The sequence below is a fragment of the Fulmarus glacialis genome, unplaced genomic scaffold (genome assembly GCF_000690835.1).
Source record: "Fulmarus glacialis isolate BGI_N327 unplaced genomic scaffold, ASM69083v1 scaffold8648, whole genome shotgun sequence".
Lineage (NCBI taxonomy): Eukaryota > Metazoa > Chordata > Aves > Procellariiformes > Procellariidae > Fulmarus > Fulmarus glacialis.
The window spans coordinates 41,251-57,900 of NW_009227559.1; the positions used below are offsets into that span (position 1 = coordinate 41,251).

General features: G+C 35.1%; 1 protein-coding gene across 1 annotated transcript in view; it reads left to right on the forward strand.

Moving 5' to 3' along the window:
- The window catches only part of MLLT10 (myeloid/lymphoid or mixed-lineage leukemia (trithorax homolog, Drosophila); translocated to, 10), a gene marked incomplete at its 5' end in the record, with an annotated part of 107,716 nt that overhangs the window by 39,948 nt on the left and 51,118 nt on the right, over positions 1-16,650 (forward strand). Inside the window, 4 exons of the mRNA XM_009583179.1 lie at positions 5,113-5,368; positions 7,153-7,719; positions 8,844-8,848; positions 10,374-10,398. Coding sequence (XP_009581474.1) covers positions 5,113-5,368; positions 7,153-7,719; positions 8,844-8,848; positions 10,374-10,398 — 853 coding nt within the window. The remainder of the gene's footprint in view (positions 1-5,112; positions 5,369-7,152; positions 7,720-8,843; positions 8,849-10,373; positions 10,399-16,650) is intronic.

Genomic DNA, 16,650 nt, shown 5'->3' on the forward strand with positions numbered 1-16,650 from the left:
TGTCTCAGCAAACACTGCTCAGTCTGGATCAGTTAAGTTTGAAAAAGTTTGAAATTAGAAATTCTTGACTACTCTTTGATTAATGTATTAACAAATTTTTCACTTTTCTTTTGGGGCATAGATGCAGAATGTTTTAAGAAGGACTAGAATAACTTAGGAACTTGAGTTCTCTGCCTCTTTCGATGAGGTTTTCTTCTGGCCTTCCTCTTAGTTGGGAATTGCCATTAACCCTTTATTTAGTCCTGATAAAAGCTTCTGTCTCAGGTTTTGAGCTTTGGGAGGCTGGGCTTGTATCGAAAATTTAAAAATGTGTATCGTTTAACAGATCCAGAAAAATACAGGTGTCTTTTTTTTTTTTTTTTTCTTTAGAGGTTTTTTTAGTTAAAACCCCAAAACACTGATGTATGGAAAGATACACAAGACAATGTATCTGCTTTCAAATTGTAGCTAGTAACTAAATAAAAGATACTGCAAACAGAAAGTACAGCTGACTGAATTTTATCTGTAGAGATGATGGTGATAACCCTCCTCAGTTCACCCTCAGGATCAGCCTACTGTGGTTCCCAAGGGAGGTGATCAGATCCTACTGCAGTGGGATACAGAAGGCATGAAATAAGTAGAAAAATCTCTATTTGGATGACTGAACGTCACTATCCTACAGTAGTGTGGTGTTTGTGGGCTATGGGGTTGTGTGTGTGTTGATTTTTTTTTTTTTTTTTTTTTTTTTTTTTGGGGGGGGGGGGTGGTGTGTGTTGTGGTGTTTTTTTTTTGCTTGGACCATTCCCTTACCATCTGGCATTTTAGTGGATGATTACCTGCTGTGGTCCTTCCCTTCTCTGTGCAAGACTACTGGCCTATACATCTGTATTAGGGCTAACGGCTTCTCAAGCCTTGGGACGTACTGTGTATAGCAAGAATGATTATTACGCCTTTACCATAAATCTGTAGCTTTCCCAAAAGTTTTAAGACTTGCTGCAGATGGGTGGTATAACTCTTCAGGGTGCACAGAGTGATATACGGGGGTGTAAAATGACAGCAGCTCTCTGTGCACCAAGTTGGCAATGTGAAAGTGAGCTTTTAGGGGAAAAAAACCTGCAAACTGGTTTATGGGAAGCATAAAGGAACCCTGATACACACGGAGTTTGGTAATTGCACTGGCAAATACTGGTTGCTTTTTGAGAACAGGATTAGCATTCATGACATAGCTAGTCAAGTCCTCTCAAATAAACCAAGGAATGGTGTTGGGTGACAGCATCAGGGGAATCTCCTTTTTCGGGGATGTTTGTACTTAAATGGAGGAAAATGACTGACTGGAGTGTGAGCAGTGAAGGGGAGGGCCTCGAGTAGCATATTCCATTTTAAAAGGCTGTGCTGGGGGGAGGCGGGACTGCAGAGGCTGAAGCCAGTCATTAAATAACCAAAGGTGTTCTGCCTCCATCTTCAGATCCTTGCTGCCTGCCAGTCTCACTCTCCTGACCTCAAAACCCGCACCCCTCCCCCCCACACCTCCAACAAACAAACTGAAAAACCCAGTATAACTTTGCTATGGCATATTAGGGTTTTTTGTGACATTTATGTTAGGCCTTCATCTTTTAGAACTTAAGGTTTTAGAAAAGCAATTTGTTTAGGGGTAGGTAAGTTGTTGTATGAACCAATTAGCTTAATAATCTAAAGTTTGTGCTGCAGTTTTACCTTAGATCTTATTGCATATCTTGTGGATTCTCAATGCGTATCTGTTTTAGGGTACTTCGTTGCATTTAACTCCTTAAAGTAAGGAACATAATCTGGGAAAAAAAAACCTGATCAAGTGATACCAATTTGAGTGTCTATTGCATCATATTAGTGTTAAAGATACTCTGAGTAAGCATGTAGATTTCAGTATGCTTTATAGCACCTTCCAAAACAGAAATACCTGTTGGAGGAAAATTTTAAAAAGCAGAACTGCAATGTGCATGCATGTTCTCCAAAATCTGCTAGGAGCAGGATTCAGGCTTGCAGTCAAACCAAATCTGTGCACAGTATATGCAAATTAATGCCTACTTGTAATTTCCTAGCCCTGGCCAGTCTGCAGAGCTACATTAAACTCTTAATTTCCTTTTTAAAAGAAAAAAAAATCCACACCCCCCCCCGCAGTAAAGAAGAGATACAAGTAACATCAAACTATGATTGTTGATACCTATAGACAATTATCCTTGCAATTAATATTCAAATAAGTGGATAGGAGATAAAGATTAGGAAAGGAAGGAATTGAATAAGAGGAGAAATTCTGGATCCCAGAAAAAGCCTAACTTTTGTTTTGGGTTATTGCATGTCTGGAAACCTTTTATTCAAATGACCCAAATTTGAACCACTGCTTCTTAACTCAGGTCAAGTGACACATCAGTTTCAGGAAAATTGAGCATACTTGTGGACTTTGTAATAGTTCAAAAAGTTAACGACTAAACTTACCTTAGAATTGGCTCCAGCTTCATTGGAAACAGTTACCAGTATAGTAATATGAATTTGATGTAAATTACTTTTAACATTGTACTTTAACAGGCTTAAACTGATTTTTCTTCACCATTATTCAGAAAATCCATAATATATTTTTACTGTAGTTCATAGTAGGGCTATATTTGCAATTTTGAAGGGCTGTTTTGCCTTTCTTTTAGGCAGGTAAATTAAAATAAATTCTTTGCTAGCTAAAAATTGTTGGATTTTAGATGGGCTATGCAGAGTTTGTTTCATACCAGTGGATACTTTACAGATACTTCGTACATGTTCATAATGATGTATATTTTTCATTTAGAATATTGTATAGCGAGATTAGTTTTGTTATGATTTGGCTTACTTGCTATAGGAAGAAAAAATAGCAGTAATTGAACAGTATGAAAATATGAAACATTTGTTTATTCTTAATTTAATGCTAACATGGAGACATTGTTACTTGTGGACCTTAAAGACATAATGGTACTCAGCATGAGTTAGTATATAAAATTTCAGCTTCAGATGTTAAGATAAGTAGAATCACTTCCCTCAAGTGGCACAGAGGAACTGACAAAGTTGAATTTGATTCTGTAGTAGGTTTTAATACTGGATTTCTATTTAGGCTGTGCTCTACTTCTTTTCACTCACGAGTGAAGAGTTTAGAAGCATTGTCTTTACATGGCTTTTTACTACACTAGGTCATATAGGTTTGGTCTAAGTGGGATGGAGAGTTTCGGGACTAGCCTAAGCTAATGGGGAAAGTGCTTGAAGAGTGAGTCTGGTTGTTTTCTGTGGTGGCCTATACTGCATGGAGACACTGACAGTGTAAAACAAAGCATGAAACCGAAGCAGTTCAAATCCTTCAGATTCACGTGTTACTTTGCTGTCTTTGGAGTCGTTTGGGTCTGTTGTTGTAGTTTGGAAAGCAGTACCCATCTTAGCTTGGTTTACAGTGTTTGCATGGAACAAGTTGAAAAAACAACAGTGGAAACTAATACTAAAATAACAGACTAGCAGTAGAATTCAAGTAAAGCAATTTCCATGGAAACCATGTTTCTAAAGAAGCTATTGGTCAAGTGGATTACTCCCCCCGAAATAAAGATTACTCCTTCCCCCAATAATTAATACAGGCCAGTACGCAAATAGATTGAAATTTTCATCTTCCTCAAAGCTTGCATATTTAGTTGTCTTCTGGCATTTGCAACTGAAAAGTAAGTTCTATGTAAATGTCTTAGCTGTTTTAGTGAAAATATGGAAGACTTTTTATACCAGCCATACAAAGCTGTATGTAAAAATGAGGAAATATTGTGCTATAGGCCTAAATTCAGCAAGCATCCCAGTTGGGGAAGAGAAAACTTGAGTATATGCTCAATTTTGAGAGGCATGTTTTTGTGTGGTCTTTAATGGAGACAAATTTAGGTACTATTTAAACTCTCTTCTATAAAGGACTGAAAAACTAAGCTTGTTTTGAACAGATGAGTAGCTTCTAGGTTTGATTAATATTTTTTTGTTGAAGAAGCTTTATACAGTCAAAAGGCTATTTTACTAGCTGGTTTGAGTATAAATAACAATAGAATATTATTTCCTTTTTTGTAATTTTGCTATAATTTTCTTTCTGCTGATATTAAAATTCTTCTATCACAGGTCCAGATTTTTTTTTGATTATGAAAACAATTATATTCCTTTGTGTGGTTTCCTAATGCTGTGCACACAATTTCCCTGCCCACCTAATTACATTCTTTGAACCTATTTTGACTATTGTTCACCAATATGAACGATTCTGTCAAAATTTAATGGAAGAATAACGGGCCTAAAGATAAAATTGTTGAAAGCCCTGTGAAGAGTTTATGGGTGTAGGAGAAGGGCCAACATTTTTGGGGATGGGTGGGGGTTGAGGAAGAAATCTTCAGTGGGAGCTCACGAGTGTGTTACGCTTTTTTCTTCCTGTCAGGCAGCAGGGTTGTAGTAGGTAGCCAGTCATTCCTGCCTGTGTCTTGGCCAACTAGATCTCATGTGTTGTCTTTACTTCATGATACTTAAGCAACTGACTGAACGGTTCAGATGGCAGGGAATACTAGTGTGATGATGGGAAGTGAAGACATAAGGGGCAGTTGGGCTTGTTGCAGTTGATTTTGGTTCAGTGTTGAGACTATAAAGTCTTAAAAATACAAGTTCCTGGGTTCTGAAGCCTTCATCAGTTCCACTGCTGATGGAATGATGTTTCCAGTTTGACAAAACAAACTGCATAAAAATTGTATTTTCAGAAAAGCATTTGAAATCTCATTTTTTCTTTTTAGTTTTTAATTTTAAGCAGTAAAATAACTATTCTATTTAAATAGAATATAAAGACTGTATAACCATAGATTTGAGATTAATCCATTGACCTCAATGAAGTAAAAATTTCAACCAAAGCTGATGTAATTTTTGTGCATTTTTTCCACTAAATGAAGTTTTATGCACTTCAATTGTTTGCTGAAAATCTTAGCAATTCAGTTACATAAACTCCTGCTGTTGCCAGTTACCTTAGTATTTGAACACTTCTAAATTTATTTGAAAGAATGAGTTCTTTTAAACAGTTCTTTTGTTACAGTTTTTTGTGTGACCTGTTTCTTTTCTCTTATTTCTTTTCTCTTATCAAAATGCTAGACATACACAAGCACTAGCAACAACTCCATGTCAGGCTCCTTGAAGCGGTTGGAAGATACCACAGCTCGATTTACAAATGCAAATTTCCAGGAAGTTTCTACACACGTTTCAAGTGGAAAAGATTCTTCAGAGGCTAGAGGGTCAGAGAGCAAAGGGAAGAAATCTGCAGGTCATAGCTCAGGTCAGAGGGGAAGAAAGCCTGGTGCTGGAAGAAATCCAGGAACAACTGTGACTGCAGCTAGCCCTTTTCAGCAAGGTATTAATTGTTATGCTGTAACATGACTTCTGCTTTGACATGAATTAGAAATCTTACATATTTAAAACTTGAAAAGTAGTTCATCCTTTATCCTCAATAATGAGAATGTTGTTTCATTTGGGGAAAAAATAACTTTTTTCAGGGAAAAAGCATTCATTGTCATAACACGAAAAAGAAAGTCGTGCATCTTTAAAGAGCAAAACTGATGCTTTTGTTTAGACTGTTAAGGTATTCTCTTTAACTGCTAAAATCGGAAGTTTCTTTATGGGCTGAAAAGTTAGTCTGGGGTAAGATTTAACATATGAATTTGAGTCTAGGGGTCTGTCTTAGCTCTTTAAGGGAATAATACTACTGTTTTGTAGTTAGTGCATATTAGAATGGAACTGGACTACCTAATGTATAGGATGCGGTGGCCCCTAAATAATTTTTCAAGATGCAGACATTTTAAATACATGATTTTCTTCAAAGTGAAAGACCTTTTTACTTTTTTTTTTTTTCATTGAAATACATAAGCAGATGATGATTATGTGACAAGCATATACAGTTTATTTATCTTATGTAATGCAAGAAGTTTGATGTTTTGAACATGCTAAAACCCACTAAATGCACTGTTGACACTTCTGAAAAGCTAATTTTATTATGGCATCTTCATTAGAGTTGAAAAAAGATGAAAAAATTTTAAAAGTCTATTTTTGATTACTTAACTAATAGAACATGTTATTCTGAAACGCAACAAACTAGACCTTCTATAAAGTAATTGTTTTTCCATAATTTTCACTGTGGTGTGTAGTAGCTGACTGTCCTTTCTGCTTTATGATGTTGCTCTTTCTTTGAGTTTATTTATGCAGTGAGCACTTTTAAATTTGTCTAGAACTTTTTCAACATTTCAGGCTTTTTTTACTTGAAAATAAAAGTGTTTTTTTGTTTAAATTCTCAAAACTTTGAAAATTGCCTTCTGGAATCCTGCATTTAAAGAAAAATCTTGCTCACTGCAAACAGTATCCACATGCACCCACCCATACAAAATTACTGAATTTCAGTGAAAGTAGATGTTTGTATTTCCTAAGTGTACTCCATTTTCTGCTTTGCATGCTCTAACACAGTGATGAAATGACTGCCTTCCAAATATTGCAGAAGCAATGTAATTCTATTACACAAAAGATCTTTATGGTTCTCTGACAGTGCTAAAGAAATCTTAAAATGCCAATTTCATACACTTTTCTCCACTTCCTCTCCTGTCGTTTTGAAAAATACCTCTTCTGTGGAACACCTCCTTAGCCAGGGTAAATTAAGTGCAATTGCTGTTCCTTTGACCTGTCTCAGACCCTTGATTTAGGTAGAATTGTAAGCAAGGTTGTAGGCATAGTGTAAATGTGATCATAGCACGTTTCTATCAGCCACCTTCTTTTTATATTTGTGTATGTTTAAAAAAACCTGCTCTGACTTGCACTGAGCATTTGTTGTGGCTTCAAAACATGGGAGGTGTCAAAGTTGCCTAAGCAGCAAAGTTGTTTTTCTCCTTTTATTCATTTTCACCTTGTTTGTGCCCCAAATTCAAATCTGAATCTCAGATAGAAATCTGAGAATCAGATCCAGCAGAGTGAAGATCAGCAGGAGAAGCAATGAATTATCTTAAAACTAAATTCTTTAGCTCTTGATAACACTTTTCATAAAGTCCTTACACTTTAAAGTTTTGTATTCTAAGATACTAATCTTTCCCATCAATTTTCATCAACTACAGGGGGAAAAAAAAAAAAGTACTTTTTCTATACTTTCTTTTTTAGGAAGCTTTTTGGGCACTCCTGGGAGCCTAAAGTCATCTTCTGGAAGTTCAGTTCAATCTCCCCAGGATTTTTTGAGTTTTACAGATGCAGATCTGCGAAGTGACAGTTTCACACATTCTCAACAGGCTTCGTCAACCAAAGATGTACATAAAGGAGAGACTGGGAGTCAAGAGGGGGGTGTCAATTGTTTCACTTCCTTAATTGGGCTCCCTTCATCATCAGCTGTTTCCCAATCTAAAAACTTTGACAGCTCACCTGGAGACATAGGTAATTCAAGCCTTACTTCTACAGCATACAAACGAGCTCAGACTTCTGGAATAGAAGAAGAAACTGTAACAGAGAAGAAACGGAAAGGAAATAAGCAAAGTAAACATGGGCCTGGTAGACCCAAAGGAAATAAAAGTCAAGAAAGTATTTCCCATCTTTCAGTTTCTTCTGCTTCCCCAACTTCATCTGTGGCATCTGCTGCAGGAAGTGTGACAAGCTCTGGTCTTCAAAAATCTCCAACTTTGCTCAGGAATGGAAGTTTACAAAGTCTTAGTGTTGGCTCATCTCCAGTGGGTTCAGGTAGGCATTTATTGGATTTGTTTTCTTACCTCAAAATATGTCTTTATTATTTTAGCCGTAATTCTGAGTATGCTTTTCAAGAACAGAGTATCATTTAAAGTATCTTGAAATTCACATTGGGGGAAAAAAAGTAAAAATTAGAATATGTCAAGTTTTGTTCCATGCATAGGTGCCACTGTTCTGTAGGTGGCTGTGGTAGATTGACCTGTGTATTGACCTATATGCTATATAAATGTAGGTTTTGAGGCTGTAGGGGGAAAAATAAGTTGCATGAAAATAGGTTCTTTAGAAATTACATATGACAGGTTTAGCTAAAATAAATGATAGTTTATACAGACTATGTTGTCTGTATGTTCTGTTACATAGAGAAAACAGAATCAGTACTCAAGCATGTCAGCTGTGCTGAGTATGTCCCTCAATTATTTTTTTCCCAATTTAGTTTAACTAAAAATCAAAATGTCTACATGGAGAATTAACAGTTTAAACATGTAAATGGATATTCTGAATCTGGACCCCTGTGCAGCCAGATGACATTTTCATATTCTTGTGTGCTTTTTAGCAATTGAAATTAGCTGGTTTGTTCTTCCTCTGTTCTAAATGTTATGTGCATCTGGGGCTGTGAGAGGCTTTCTGTTCCCAGTAAACCTGTGTGTGGAATGACCTTGCAGAATACTGTATCTACTGAAGTCTTTGTTGCTTTGAAGTTTCTTTTGAGGCCTTTGTGTTTGGATTAAAAAAAAAGCAAACTATCTGATACCTCATTTTTGTAACTTTGAAATTTTGTCTTTTTTGTTGTTCTAGTGGATTTTTTGCTTAATTGTTCTTTTTTGGGGGGAAAGAGAAATGGAACTTGAATATTCGGTTGTGGGCAGGGTTTTATGCTTTTGTATTGTATATTTTCACTTTATAAGCAAGAGATACTTGAAAAATATACATCAAGAAACAAAAAACTTCGTATTTGTTTCAGAACAAGGCAGGTATTTCAAAACTTCTTCTCAAAACCACATTATTTTAAATCTTTGTTAGGTGTAGGCAAATGATGATTTTTATTACAGGTAATAATGGCAATAACAGTGGCAACTATATTAAAAAAATATTTTTCCTGCATTGAAATCAACAGGGAGAAATGGTATGTGACAAAACTTCCTATTTCACATCTTTTTGATTAAAATGCAGTTTTAAAAACACGTTAACCTTGTATCCGTTATGGACAGAGATCATCCAACAGATTTAGATCAGTGTTCTGGTTATTTTAGTATGAACTTTTTTATTCCTTTATAATCCCTTTGAGGTGGATTATATATTGTTGTAGTTGCGGTAACAGCTGGAAGGACAAGATCTTGGTTTGAAGTGAATGACCCATGTTTCCCACCTTATATTTGTCTTGGAATATTCTGGTCTTTTCAGCTCCTAGAACAGGCCTTTCCCTGGCCAGGTCCATCCTTGCTTCCTTTGTCCTCTTTATTACATCTCACACTTCCATCTGTAAAATGCCAGTGATAATGTTAAACTCCCTTTGTAAAAAGCTTTGAAATACATGGATGGAAATACCGGGTAGGTTTTATTACCTTTATCATGATATTCAGCCTATAATTTCACCTCTGTTAAGCATACTTAGATTCTTGCTAGCCAGCATTAGACCTGTCCTCTAAAACAGTGATATTTTCTGAAGGTGCCAGAGAATATGAATGAAAAACAAACAAACAAAAACCATAAACAAAATCACCCCAACAAAACCCAGAAAACCCAAAGAAACAAAACCAGATGTCTTTGCCTTCGAGCATGAGCTCTAAATTCATCCACAAACTTCTGCTTGTGTCTCAGCATATTGTCTTAATGTGCTCTTCTCCCTGATTTCCCCTCTTTCTTATGGTTGTAGTGCTGCTTTCCTCACTTCATCATAAGCTCTTTCTGGGTTTAGCAGTCCATTTACAACTTTGTTACAGTGAGGAAGGGTAGATGAGTATTACCAGTATTATCAGAAACATAACATTTTCTCAGGTATGATATGCTGATGTTTCTCTTTGAAATGTCTCTGTATTGCCCGGTAACAAATCTAAGTGAATCTAATTGATTTGACCCAAAACCCCAAATAAGATTTTGTGCATGTAAGTGTAGTGAGAGAAAATGCAGGGGAAGTCAAGCCAAAAAGTTTTTACTGACTCTTACTTGGAATTGCCTTCTTATTTCAAAGAAGCAGAATCAGGAATGAGTTAGACTATACTAAACAAAGCTTTTGAGGCACTTTTTCAAGAATCTCCTCTTTTTTTTTTTTAAATAGCCGCCTTAGCTGCAGCTATCTTAAGCTACCATTCTTTTTCCATTTTCTTAAGAGTACTTGTTGAGATCCGTAAAAATTATGAAAATCATTGCTTCACAGACGTATGATAATCCTGTTCACAGTTAATGTTCAAATTAGATTAAATGTAAAGGAAAAGGTATTTTAAAAGGTAATGCAGATTCATCATGTGCTATTTATACATAATTAAATGTCTTCCATAAAACTTTTATTCAGAATAAGTACATTATTTTGTGAAAATTTTGTGAAAATATTTGTCCTCTCCAAACTTTTTTCCAGTCTATAGAACTTCTGTTTTCCTGCTTAATAAGAACAGAGATGTACCATGAATAGTACAAGGCCATATAATTAAAAGCTGTTACAATACATACACTCAGGTTGTATTACAGTTGCCACACAACTGATCTGATGATTCCAAAATTTGAGCTCTTGAATGTTCGATCTTAATGCTCTGTATAATTTTTTCTGAAATGTATTTATAATCTGATAGGAAACACTGTATGCATTACTTTAACAGTGTACTCAAAGGAATGAAAAGTATAAAAAAATGAAATAAAATTTAGTTGGTAGGGTGATAAGGAGTTTTTATATTGAATTAACAGTTTTCTAGTACATCTGTCCCTGTCAAAAAAAAAAAAAAAGGCTTCTTTAGCCAATAACAGCTTATTTTACAAACTGTACTTACCTTTCTGCTGGAAATTAACAAGCACTGCAAGTTTGCTGTCTAAGAAGACATAAGTCAGTTGTCAGTGGTAGTTATATAAAGCTGGTACTGTTTCCCCCAAAATGGGACTGGTCTTTGGAGTGATTTCAGGATCCAGATTTTTTAATGGGGGAGGGTTTCATCTGAACTTTACAATTTTATAGAGCTATTTAACTTTTTAAAAGTCACACTAGTATTCTCAGGATTAAGTTCATTCTCAGCATCCTTCTAGGGAACAATACTTAAAGATTTCTAGTCCAAAGTATTTGTAAAGCAGGGATCCCTTCTGCTGAAGATTTTTATTTTTTTCTTGTCACAACAATGGTGATTAAAGAAGAGAAAACCTTCATCTAAGGACTGGAAGAGATAAGTAGCATCTTGTCCCAGTGCTTACCTCTGCTAGTAGTAGATTCCAAGATCAAATGTTTCTTTTACTATACTTGCACTTTATTTCAACAGTAGTGCAGAAACTAATAAGGTGGTGGGAAGAAGAAAAAATACAGATATAATAAATAACTTTCATACATTCTGTATTTTTCTGTCAAGCAGTTTGTGCAGGCTCTGGCCCCTCGTTGTTTGGAGTACACTCCAGTGCCTGAAGAACTTTCTGAGAACTCATGTCCCACAGGCTAAAAAAAAAAATTATGTGACACACAGTACCTTCTGACTTTTGTGGAGTAATGCAGCAAGGTAAAATGAAAAGCAATCAAGTGTCAGAAGTAAACTGAAATTTCTGTTTTATGGTAGATAAAGTTCTTGCACAGTTATCTTCAAGTTCTGCATGGATACTTGCTGTTGGAAGAATTACAGTGCTTCAAGCACATAGAGATGCTTCTCTGTCTTTCCCAGTTCCGTTCTTGATTTCAAGTGTACAACAAATTGTATAGTATCAACTTCAGTTGCTAAGGGCTTCAGGGGATCATTTGCTTCTATATTTTAATTTCTACATAATTGATTTTATGCCCTTATGAGTACTGTAAACCCTACAACAGCTTATAAAGCAATTCTTTTTTCCCCCTAAGAAGACTGGAGAAGGTTAAATTCCAAATTGGGCCTAGAAATGGTTAGCCCATGCTCTCAGCGTACTTGCTGTGCCCATCTTGTGGAATTCCTTTGTTACAATTGAGGCAACCTTATAATTTGTCTTCCTACATATTTATCTCTACATCATATATATTCTACCCTTTAGCAGTCACATCATATATATTCTACCCTTGACCAGTCTTAAGTATGCTCTGGTTGGCAATACTAGACAGTTTTTGGAATAAAGGATGTATCCAAAACCAGTATTGTACTTCAATATAGCAATATTTCAAATTGGCACAAGCCGCTCTGGGTTGATCTTATGTCTTGTGCAGTCAAATTTCGGCTTTATATAGGAGTTTACTAAATGCTTCAGCTTAGTCCATGTATTTTATTCTCCTTTCTCATCCGATTCAAGCAGTGATGAAGCCTCTGCCAAATGTTACACTTCTGTGCAAGGAGATGATCTTTTAAGCTCGTTGTCATACTGACGATGTAAGAGAACTCCGAGCTTCAAAGTAGATGAGTAACTTGAAATCATTCTCATTGAGATACCAAGTTTCTCAGAGCTTATGTTAAATCTTGATGATGTTATGTTTAAACTCCTCGGTTGCCTTTGACTTACTAGCTAAATCTATTGGGAGAAAGAGTTTTAGACAAAATTGTTCTGAAACAGTTATGCTATTATGTTTATCTGCTAGGTGCCCCAGAAGCTGAAGCAGAAAAAGAAGTCTTGCTGTGTTGAAAAAACAGTTTGTATTCCAGAGGAGACAGAATAGAAAGGACAAATTGATACTAATAGATACTAATGGCCTGTAAGGACTAAGGAAACGGTGTAGAAAACACAACACACAATTCTTGTGCAGAGAATGTCATTCTTCATATTTGAGGCTCAACAGAAATGGTATTGGTTTGATATGAGATGAAAATGTTGAAATTTTGATTGTTGGTATAGAAAACATGGAGACATCAAGTAATTGGGAGGAAATCACATGAGGTAGTTGAAGCTTATGAAAATGGGGATTATCGTGAAATGGATCCCCCATCAATGTTCTTAACTAAAGCAGGTGTTATCAGCAGCTACAGCCAGAAGTAATAAATTGGCATTTCCTAATGATCAGTACCTCATATTTTCATGTTTTCAGACTGTCAGTGTTAAATTTTAGTAAGTCTTTAAAATTTCTGAAGTTGTAGGAGACTGGTGGGTAGTTAATGTTATGTAATTAGGATGTGCCTGATACAAGAAAGAAAAATGTTAGGAGATGTAATGATTAGTGGCGGTTACTGTGAGTTATGGAAAATAACTTATTGGACTTTTTTAAAAATATTTTTTTAATAAAAGCAGTGCCATAGTAGATGTCTACATTTCAGTTGATACAGCATGACATTTTAAATAAAGACCTGTAATGATAGGAAGTCAGCAAACCTTTGCATTAAATGTAGTTAATGGATAAGTCTCAATTTTGATCAGAGAATTATTAAATCAAAGTGTTTACTTTGGGGTTTGTTATTTCCCTATGCATCAGTTATCAATCTTATGCTATTTATTGGAAAATTCTGCAATTTCTGAAAAAATCTGGGTATGAGGACAGGGTAGAATGGATCTCTTGGTAAGCAATAGAACGAAGAGTTGTGTTGGTGGATGTAAAGTAAAAAATTATATCTAAGACAGACAGATGTGTAGTTGCAGGATAAGATGGCTTTCTGGGGAAGGAAGGGCTGAAAAGAAAGAGAATAAAGGTGAGTAATCAGTTATGCCTGAGCTTCCAGTGCTGAGCTGTGTTTAAAAAGGTTTGAATGCATAAACAGCAAACTAATGAGAAAGGTAGCTCTGTGTTCAGCAGAGTGCATCTGGTCTTCAAATGCTGTGTCTAGTTCCGGTATCTGCTATGTGTAAAGAAGAGAAGGATTCTATGACTGGAAAAAGCACTTTACTGTAGAAAAGCTAAGGAATGAATTTATCTGTCTGGATATCATATGGGGAACTGAAAACTGATACTATAAAGATCCTTAACCTAACAAAAAAGGTAAAACCATGATCAAGTGAGAGAAAGTAATAGTTGAAAAATTCTCAGTAATGGCTCTGAAAATCGTCTAGAAGATACAATTTAGTCGAGCATTTTTATTGGATTTGGAGGTGCGGGAAGTTATATGGCTAAGAATCAAATCACGTGCTCGCAGAGATTTTTGTTTAGCTCTTATCTATGAACCTAATTCTGTGCTGTATTTATGCCTTTGATTTCTAAAAAAAATTAACATGGTGCATCAGTTTGGCAGATGAAATAGACTGTAACTGGGCAACTAATGCATTTCAAAATACAGTAGTTAGTGGGAAATTGTCAGGCAGTATGGCTCTGCAGAAATTAGTTCCCAACATGGTATGTTCTATGCTTCTATCAAAGATTGGGAAGAAATTAAAAAAAGTCTTTGCTGCTTTCTCTGAGCGTTCACGGTGGTTTCTAAAAATGTATGTTGTAAGAAATGTACTCGGATGTAATGAATAATAATTCCTTGATTAAGAAAGTTTTGTACAAAAAATACTGAACAATGAACCTTGTAAGAGAGATGTGTTTTGAAAACAGTTATGAAAAACTGATTAATGATGGAGAACTGAACATTATCTCATCTTGAGATGCTTTAGGAAAAAAAGGCTATTGTCATCCCTGTGATACTCATTTCAAGAAGGGATAGAAAAGTTACATCACTTGAAATTACTCCATAGATACTGCAAGTAGCAGAGTACTATATTTAATTCTGATACTAATTTCCTCCTAAAATATGAATATAGGAAAGTTGAGAAGAGGCATACAATGATCAATATTTTTAAAATGTCCTTTTCAGAGAGTCCTAAGATCTTTGATAGACTGAAGTATCTTTAATTTGAGAATATTTCAGTTCACAAAAATGGTTAAAAGCACGATCATAATTGTTACACAGGAAGAATTAATATTCCTGGTCAAGATTTTTTCATTGGTAATTGCATACTGCATACTGGTAATTGCCCCATTTTCTGTTTTAAAAAAAAATGTTGACAGAAAAATACAGACCTCTAATACTTAATTAACTGGGCTGCTGAAAACAAGAAATGTTCAGTCTTTCCACCTTTGAAGTCTCCAGGCTGCCTGACTTTCCATGGAAGCAGTGGTTTGTGCATTAGATACAAATCAGCTCCCTTGTGAATGTCGCAAGACTAGAGACTCTTGGAGCATTGCTTTGAAACAAACTTGATTCAAAACAAAACAAAAGAAAGTTTTCCTTTCTCAAAAAATTGTTCTTTTTTTTTTTTTTTTTTTTTTTTTTTTTGAGTGAAAGCAGATGGTGAGGGCTTTCTGAAGTGAAAAAATGTCCCAGGAAAGGGACGGTAAATTTTAATAACTAGGGTATAGCTTGCATGTCAGGCTGCTTAGGCCTGCTCATATCGGAGATCTTGGCAGCTGTGGAAATGAGATTTTACCTGACGAGTTAATTGTTGTATGAGAACGTAAGTGTCTGTCAGGTTAAAATGGAAATTTTGAAGATTATATACTTTAAACTAGATTCGCAAATTATGGTGTGAGTCTGGGCATTAGTTGCTAGTTACATTTAAAAATATATCATCATTTATTTATTTATTATGATCTGATAGTCAACAGCAAATAGTATGTTTAAATTATGAACTTGTAATGCATTTCAGATTCTAAAAAAACCCAACAAAACAAAAAACAAATTAATATGGAATGTGTATTTTCCTGAGTTCCCTTTTAGGTCTTTCATTTAAAAAGAGAATAAAGAAGATTTTGGTAGTTACTCATTTCAGGAGAAAGACATAATAATTTTAAACAGCTGAGCAAAAAGATGTCATTGTTTATAAATTATTTGAAATTTTGTTTTTATTCAAGCTTTGTAAATCTTCTACCCAAATATGAATTTAATAATGAATAAAATAAATTCTGTAGGTCTAGATTTTTGCCTATACAGAATTATTTGCAGAGTTGGCATCTAAATACAATCCTTTTGAAACATAATAAATACCTGTATAAATACATTGGCTTTTTGTTAGTTGTATCTATATTGGTAGAGAAGAAAATGGACTGGGGGGGCTTAAAGGCTACTTAAGTTGCCGTACTTACTACTTTTCAAATTTAGCTATAAATCTTTCTTGTTTGGTGAGGGAAGGTTTTCAAAGAAGTCTATGACCTTTTTGTAAACTGTTTGCTTTTAGATTATATTTGACCCGTAAGCCTTCGAAGTGCCTTGTATATATTTGGTGTTAGGTTTGAATTCCTAATAAAAACTCACTTATTTTAGGCCTCGGTAATCTGGGTAAACTACACTGTATGGATGAGATCTAGCTGACAGCTTTGCTATTATTGTCGCCTGCATAGTGAACAAAATAACTGCCTGCTTTTCCAGGAGTTGATTATCTTTGCAGATACATGGAGTAAAAGTATGTGGCATTATCATTATTATATTTACAAAAAAAAAAAAAAAGGGCAGAAAAAGAAAATGTACTGAAACTTCCAGTTTTGTGCTTGGATTATGTTAGTTCTTTAGCTCTTTTTATAAAACTAAGAATTAGAATTTAAAATATACAGAGCAGGGGAACAGGGAGACACTCCGAAGCAATTAAGATTTCTGTCCTATCAGATGTCTTTGTTGCAGAACTTATATTTGCTTTAGAGGTGTATCCCTTTTCTGAAGATGAAGGAAATATTCCTTAAATGAAATTCTATTGCTGTATGGAAACTGAAGTGAGATACAGATGGTGGTTGCTTACTTGCAACTATTTAGTTCCCAGGATCTCCTTTAAAAATTAGACTTAAAACCCCCCTTCATTTGATATAACTTTGTATATATAGATTTTTAAATTAAAATGTACATCTTTTTGAGTGTGAACGTTTTTCAGCATCTGGAGCCAATTTACTAG